Here is an 8502-nt window from a genome sequence, read left to right on the forward strand (position 1 = left end):
TGAGAAAATATAGTAGTTTGACAATAAATGGCCTCACCCATTCACTAACCATGAGTGGAGAAAAAGTTTTGGTGTTATCATTCATAATCACTGAAAAAAAAGGCCAAGAAAGCAAAAATTCTGTTGGGGCATGTAAACATTTGAGCACAACTGTACATCAGACAAAACTCACCAATGTAAGCCAATTCATGAGAGAAAAAACAAACAAACAGCAAATGGACCATAAGTACGCCATCTGATTTTTACAGATACATTACCATTTTGTAGCATACAACACTGTAAATGGTCCTGTAAATGTCTAGAATAATAATTGCTTAGGAAAAAAAAAAACACATTGCATATGCATGTCATACAGATGCTGTGTGAGAAAAATTGACACTCGCATGACAGTCATCCTACTTTTCTGGATCAACATCGGAGCGATGGAAGGAGCAGAGGTACTTGCTGTCTACTTGCTGATAAAAGAACCAGCCATCAAAATGACTACACCGCATTCTAAATAATTTTGCAAAAGCTATTTTTCCTAAATGGTCGATACAACAGAGTCAGTATAATGTTCAAATCATCAATCGTCAGACTATAAATCAAATGCTAGTGGACAAATCTCCCAATAAAATATAGTATTTTTTCAAAACTAAAATAGTCAAAATGCACTGTTCCAAATTATTATAAACAACAGCATTTTATAGGTTGTAAAGAACTAAAAATTGTCATTTGTTGAATTTACAGGATTAAGAGGTCACATTTACTGAAATCAAAAGCCTTTTCAATCAAAAACAGCTCAACATGCCAAGTTGCATGTTAACATAGGACCTCTCCTTTGAGATCACCTTCACAATTCTTGCATGTATTGAACTTGCAAGTTTTTGGTTAGATTTTGATTGACATGCTATGCAGGAAGTCAGAATAGCCTCCCAGAGCTGCTGCTAGATGTGAACTGCCTCCCACCCACCCTCATAAATCGTTTGCTTGAGGATACCCCCAAAGGTTCTCAGTAGGGTTTAGGTCAGGGGACGATGGTGGCCACATTTATGTACATCACAGTCAATAAATAAGAATTATTCTTTGGTGCACTGTCAAGCAAGAACATGATTTTGCTACAGATGGCAGGGCCATTCTTTTTGTACCATGGAAGAAAGTGGTCACTCAGAAACTACACTGTTTTAAAATGAGTCTTTGTGCATATCTGGACCCACTTCAACCGTTTCTGATTGTGAACATTGTTTAGGAGTAGATGTATAGTAGGTTTATGCACAATTGCAAGCCTCTAGAATCCTACAACTTGAGGTCTGCTGGACTCCAGAGGTACCAGCAGCTTCAAATACTTGTTTGCTGCCTTGTAATAGTAGGCTAGCAGCTGCTGCCTTAACCCGATGAATTCCTCATTATGCCTTTATCTGCACAGAACACATCTGTGGTCTGTATAAGCCACAAATCTTTTCACAGTACGATGATCATTCTTAAGTTTTCATGAGATATCTAATATTTTCATTCCTTGTCCCAGACAATGCACTATTTGACACTTTTCAGCAGAAGAGAGGAGAGTCCATTTTTCTTTCACATATTGCTTGAAACCTGTTGCGTGCACATGTGGAACGCTCTTTTTAAGTAGTTTTCCTTTAATTGGGCTCTCCTAGCAAACTAATTATCGCATGTGTTTGAGATTGATCCAAAGAGTCCTGATGCACACTAGCATCCATGAGTTTAGTTGACAAAGAATTACATCTTTAGGACACAACTCCAATTTGCATAATAATTTGAAATGCGGTGTAGAGAACAGAACATTATCTTCTGACAGCAAATCTGTCTAAAGGTTCATTTACTCAGCACAACAATAATGATCTTGCAGTCTTAAAGGGACTGTCAGCACAGAATGACTTTTCAAACCATATACAGGCGCTCGGTACTTCATAGCGTGGCCAAACATTTTAGGGCACCTTCCCACCTACTGTTTCTCTGCCTTTCTCTGGCTCTATGAAGACAGAGCTGTCAATCAAAGAAGAGGGGGGTGGAGCAAGATGGAAAACAAGCAGTTGGGAAGGTGTAGTTTTAAATGTTTGGCCACACCAGGATTCACTGAGCAGCTGTATTTGGTTTGAACAGTCATACTGGGCTGACAGAGCCCGTTTAACAGGCTCGACAAATGAGCAAAACACTAATTATTGGGTGAAATGATTTTAGTTTTTTTAAAAGAATATTGTTCTCAGCAGCACATCGCCCTGTGTAAAAGTGGACCTGTGCTTGTGTGAACAATGCGGGTGCAGGACAGGTCTCTACATGCTGGGTATTTGGATAATGCACACTGACAGTGCACTCAGCTGCCAGTTGGTTACTGCTGATCTGAGCCGGTGAGAGAGTGCACTGTCATTGTGCACATCTCACAAGGACTAGCCCAGCCCCTGAAACGAAGGCCACTGATGATACGTCATTTCAGGTAGGGGGCAAAGGATGCATCATTTTCTGAAGCCTCTGCCCCAGATGACACTTCATTTATTATAACATACACTTGGATTCTCGAACAATGACAAATATAGTTGTTCCATTCCTGACTTTAGATGATAAACATAATATTTATGGGACACGCTGAAAAAAAATGAAGTTCAAAACTCCATTATATTCCATTACTTTATTACCAGTATGTACTTGCCACTCTGAACTGTTTGCACTATGGCTGTACCATGGTGCATGAAGTGCATGCAGCTCTGTACCACATATGGAACTTCAAAGCCCACTGAGGTGAAGAACTCCAGAATTCCATATTTGATGGCATATCACAAATTGTGTGGTGCTACAGTAAAGTCCCATAGAAGCAAAGGATGCTGGGGATTTTTTATGGTTCTGTACAATATGCATATTGTACAGAGTCATGATATAGTCACATGCAATAGCAACTAATAGTAATAACAAGAGCAGAACAAATCTACACAAAATATTAGATATTGTATATTAAGGAACGCAAAATGGGAGATGATGTTAGACAGAAGAATATATTGGAATGGAGTGTAAAACCCGCTAAAGAATGGATGCAACAGAGCACAGACTGAGGGGCTTAATAGCAGAGCAGTGAAGGGGACAAAGCAGAGCAGCAGACCAGCCAGAAGAAGCGGTGAGGTCAGCTGTACCAGCCATGCCAAAAAGACAGATGCAGTTGACATATGGAGGCTACAAAGAAGTTTTGTTAAAAGTCGTAAGATGTGGAAATAAAGATCTTAACCTGCTCAGAATAACACTGGAAAGGGCAGTGTGTAAGGAAGAAGGGTTAGTTAAAAAATATTGTTAGAAGAATGAAACAGAAAGGAAATCAGGTGAACACTTTTATCAGAATGATCCTATGGGACAGTGAAGGGAGATTCAAGTGCTATAGTATTTATTTTCAAACGTGAACAATAAAGAGATTGATTATCGTATTTGAAGGCAAAAGTGCTCACTTCGTTATCTACCCTTGCACATATTCGTTTATAACAGTCCTATACATGCAAGTGCAGCAAACAGTGCGATGTTTAGGTCACTTTCGGGCCATATGTCTGATGTATTATTTATACACCTCAAAAACAATCATAGGGCAAACATAATCCAGAAAAGCTCATATATGTCGGTATCACAAGAATACAAGTTCACTTTCATACAGTAGATACCACATATGTTGCTTGTGAGCCATTTATAATCTGTCAACACATGGTGGATTATACAACAGTGTACAAAGCTTTGTGGCAAGATCTTTAAGGATACAAGCAAATTTATCTGCAGACATACTACAAATTTAAAAAAACAGACTAAATAAAAACAGGCTATGGAGAGGTTTTTAAGCCTGTGCTTACCATCATCCTGGGTGGGCTTAGTCTTGTTGTCTGCCAGATTGCTCTTTTCTGGTGGTCTGTCTTTTGCCCCTATGGCTCCTGCTTTATACTTTAACCTGCCTACTGTCCTGTGCTTTATAAGGAATGATGAACGCTTGAACTGAGCCAATGCTTTTAAAGCTCGACCGCGGGATACTGCCCAGCCAGAAAGATTAGGGTGTGGGAGTAGAAGTCTACTCCTAGCTTCCCTCTTGCCAAAGTAGTGGGTTGAAGGGTAAAGTCTGCCTTTGCGGTATAAACGTTTTGGAGGTGCATAGCTTGTTTGGCTTTTTTGGCGTGGCTGGCCCTGGGTAGCATAGATGTGGGATAGGCCATCAAAGAGCCCCTTCAGTTGACTGTTACTGGGGAGGCTTCTGAGGGAAGGGGCACTGGAGTGACTTGATGAACTCTGTGGGGAACTGGATGTGGTAGAATTGCTGGATTTCTGTGAGCTGGGGCTGTAGCCTGACATGGAGGTGATATGTGAAAAAGCAGAAGGGGCAGGTTGAGAAGGACAGTTTAGCTTGTGTGTAGCACCCGTGTCATTAGGTTTTTTCCTAGGTCGGTAGTATACTGAGAGGTCTACAATTCGCCTGTGAAATCTGCGTCCCTCAGGTGATGGAGTGAAAAACTTAGTAAGGCCATCAATTAGCCCTTTGGTTTTCTTGTTAACTTTGAGGGGGGAGCAAGAGGAGGTGAAAGTGGAGTTGATGTAATGAGGGCCAGGCCGAGTGCGGTCAGTTGCAGCAAGGCTGCAGATGGGGTCCTTCATAGATGCAGCATGACCAGATGGTAGTGTGGTGGGACACATTTTAGTTTTTTGACTCCTACCAGATGGCCCTCTTCCTGGGAATGAATTCAGAGGAGCTTCTTCATTAGACATATACCTGCAAGATCAAAAAGAAAACAACTTTTGTAACAAAATTAACTCAATGATTTGTGACGCAGATTGGAAAGTTCTACACTGAAACAAGCTTAGACACAAACATGTAGTACAGCTCTGTCTAGGAAGAATAAAAAGGATCAAAAATGAAAGTGGATGTTTAGAATGGTCCAGCCAATCACCTGACCTGAATCCAATAAAAAATGTATTGAAGGAACTAAAGCTCAGAGTTCATAGAAGGAGCATACAGAACCTTTAGGATTTGAAAAGAGTGTTTGTCTGGAAGAATGGGCCAAAATTACACCCGAGCAATGAATGCGACTAGTTTCTCATTACAGGGGGTGTCCTGAAGAGGTCATCACCAACAAAGGCTTTTGTACAATGTATTCGTTAAATTTCAGCTTATGTGTTCAATACTTTTTCCCTGTGTAATTTCTCATCATTACACATAACTTAATTTCGGGACATCTATGGTTGGATTTCTTTGTGGATTGGATGAGTTGTTACCAAGATCTTTTGAGAATTTCATGTCAATAGCACCTTAAGAAATATATTCCTTAGAAAATTGGTGACGTGTTCAATACTTATTTAATCCGCATAATATATATACAACTTATTTTTCGGATTATAAGACGCACTTTTTTGTTCCAAAATTTTGACTGAATGTGGTTGTGGATGAGGGTGGGAGCGGGTAGCGGCAGAGGAGCAGTCACAGGAGGCAGAAACCGGCTGCTGCAGCTAACACGTGCGGCCACATGCGGAGAGCAGTGAATATTTTTTTTACCACATGTGATTGCAAAGCAGCTGCAGGAAGCCAGCGGCTATGACTAACAGTGTGCCCGCTATTAAATATTCACTGCTCTCTACTCCTATAGTTCCGTGTGTGGGAAGCAGTGAATATTCTGGCAACTGACCTCGGCATGTGTGGGGGCGCATGGCAGTGAAGTCATGCGCTGTCACATGATGAAATTAGCTGCTGACAACAGCACAGGACGCAGTGCTGTGAGGGAGTCCAGGGAAGGCAAGTAGAATTGCTTATTTTTTATGTGTGCAGTGTGATGAGGGCCGTATACCGGGATGGGGATGAAGGGGCCATGTATACCAGGATAGGGATGAGGGGGCCATGCATACCAGGATAGGGATGAGGGGGCCGTGCATACCAGGATAGGGATGAGGGGGCCATTTTTACCAGGATGGGGATGAGGAGATCACGTATACCGGGATGTGGATGAAGGGGCCACGTATACCAGGATGCGGATGAGGGGGCCACGTATATCAGGATGGGGATGACGGGGCCACGTGTGCCAGTATGGGGATCGTATATACCAGGATGGGGATCATATATACCTGAATAAGGGATATTAGTACAGAACTGGGGGACACAACCACTATAACAGTGTGAGCAGAAGCCCCCCCCCCCAAAAAAAAAAAACAGTGCGTCATAGCCACATTTTTTTGCTTCAATTTATTTTCCATTTTTCCCTTCTAAAACCTTTGTGCGCCTTATAGCTCGGTGTTTGTTATAGTCCGCAATCCGAAAAAAAACGAGATATATACACAGGTGCTTCTAACAAAATTAGAATATCAAAAAGTTAATTTATTTCAGTTCTTCAATACAAAAAGTGCAACTCCTATTACATAGTCATTACAAACAGAGTGATCTATTTCAAGTGTTTATTTCTGTTAATGTTGATGATTATGTCTTACAGCCAATGAAAACCCAAAAGTCATTATCTCAGCAAATTATAATAATTAACAAAAACACCCGCAAAGGCGTCCTAAGCATTTAAAAAGGTCCTTTAGTCTGCTTCAGTAGGCTCCACAATCATGGGGAAGACTGCCGACTTGTATCCAAGCATATTAATGGAAAGTTGAGGGGAAGGAAAAAGTGTAGTAGAAAAAGGTGCACAAGCAACCGGGATAACCGCAGCCTTGAAAGCATTGTTAAGAAAAGGTCATTCAAAAATTTAGGGGAGATTCACAAGGAGTGGACTGCTGCTGGAGTCATTGCTTCAAGAGCCACCACACACAGACGTATCCAGGACATGGGCTACAAGTGTCGCATTCCTTGGCCACCTGGGCCAAGAAGAAAAAGAACTGGACTGATGCTCAGTGGTCCAAGGTGTTATTTTCAGATGAAAGTAAACTTTGCATTTCATTTGAAATTCAAGGTCCCAGACTCTGGAGGAAGAGGCACACAATCCAAGCTGCTTGAGGTCTAGTGTGACGTTTCCACAATCAGTGATGGTTTGGGGAGCCATGTCATCTGCTGGTATAGTTACACTGTGTTTTATCAAGACCCAAGTCAGCACAGCCTTTTACCAGGAAATTATAGAGCACTTCATGTTTCCCTCTGCTGACAAGCTTTTTGGAGATGGAAATTTCATTCTCCAGCAGGGCTTGGCACCTGTCCACACCTCCAAAAGCACCAATGCCTGGTTTTAAATCAACAGTATCACTGCGCTAGATTGGCCAGCAAACTCACCTGACCTTAACCCCATAGAGAATCTATGAGGTATTGTCAAGAGGAAGACACCAGACCCAACAATGCAGACGAGATGAAGGCTGCTATCAAAGCAACCTGGGCTTCCATAAAGCAGATCGCCTCCATGCCATGCCGCATTGATGCAGTATTTGATGCAGTATTTGATGCAAAAGGAGCCAAGCATTGAGTGCATTTACTGAACATACATTTCAGTAGGCCAACATTTCAGACTTTAAAATCATTTTTCAAGCTGGCGTTATAAAGCACTCTAATTTACTGAGAAAATGACTTTTGGGTCTTCATAATCAACATTAACCGAAATAAAACATTTGAAATAGATCATTCTGTAATGACTATATATATATATATATATATATATATATATATATATATATATATATATATATATATATATATATATATATATATATATATATATATATATATATGTGTGTGTGTGTGCGTGCGTGCATATATATATATATATATATATATATATATATGAATGAGCAAGCGACACTACTCTATCCTCCTCGACCTGTCGGCTGCCTTTGACACAGTGGACCATCCCCTATTATTACAAACCCTCTCATCCCTTGGCATCGCAGACTTGGCCCTATCCTGGATCTCATCATACCTAACAGACAGGACATTCAGCGTCTCCCACTCACACACCACCTCCTCACCTCGCCCCTTATCTGTCGGAGTCCCACAAGGTTCAGTTCTTGGGCCCTTGCTCTTCTCCATTTACACCTTTGGCCTGGGACAGCTCATAGAATCTCATGGCTTTCAGTATCACCTCTACGCTGACGACACACAGATCTACATCTCTGGACCAGATATCACCTCCCTTCTAACCAGAATCCCTGAATGTCTGTCTGCTATTTCATCCTTCTTCTCCACTACATTTCTAAAACTTAACATGGACAAAACAGAATTCATCATCTTTCCCCCATCTCACGCGACCCCCCCCCCAACGAACCTATCCATTACAGTAAATGGCTGCCCACTCTCCCCAGTCCCACAAGCTCGCTGCCTCGGGGTAATCCTTGACGCTGATCTCTCCTTCAAACCACATATCCAAGCCCTTTCCACTTCCTGCCGTTTTCAACTCAAAAATATTTCACGAATCCGTTCATTCCTCAACCATGAACCTGCAAAAACCCTAGTCCATGCCCTCATCATCTCTCGCCTTGACTACTGCAACCTCCTGCTCTGTGGCCTCCCCTCTAACACTCTCGCACCCCTCCAATCTATTCTAAACTCTGCTGCCCGACTAATCCACCTGTCCCCCCGCT

The 8502-nt window shown here is 41.7% G+C and overlaps 1 protein-coding gene across 2 annotated transcripts in view; it reads right to left on the reverse strand.

Annotated features, from left to right (window-relative positions):
* The window catches only part of KAT6B (lysine acetyltransferase 6B), a 259060-nt gene that overhangs the window by 102792 nt on the left and 147766 nt on the right, over positions 1-8502 (reverse strand). The window contains exon 7 of one of the 2 annotated variants that reach the window (XM_069752999.1): positions 4668-4723. In XM_069752999.1, coding sequence (XP_069609100.1) covers positions 4668-4723 — 56 coding nt within the window. Of the gene's footprint in view, positions 1-3818; positions 4724-8502 lie in introns of both variants that reach the window. The other variant, XM_069752998.1, reaches the window with a different exon arrangement.

This window comes from Ranitomeya imitator, chromosome 2, assembly GCF_032444005.1.
Source record: "Ranitomeya imitator isolate aRanImi1 chromosome 2, aRanImi1.pri, whole genome shotgun sequence".
Classification (NCBI taxonomy): domain Eukaryota; kingdom Metazoa; phylum Chordata; class Amphibia; order Anura; family Dendrobatidae; genus Ranitomeya; species Ranitomeya imitator.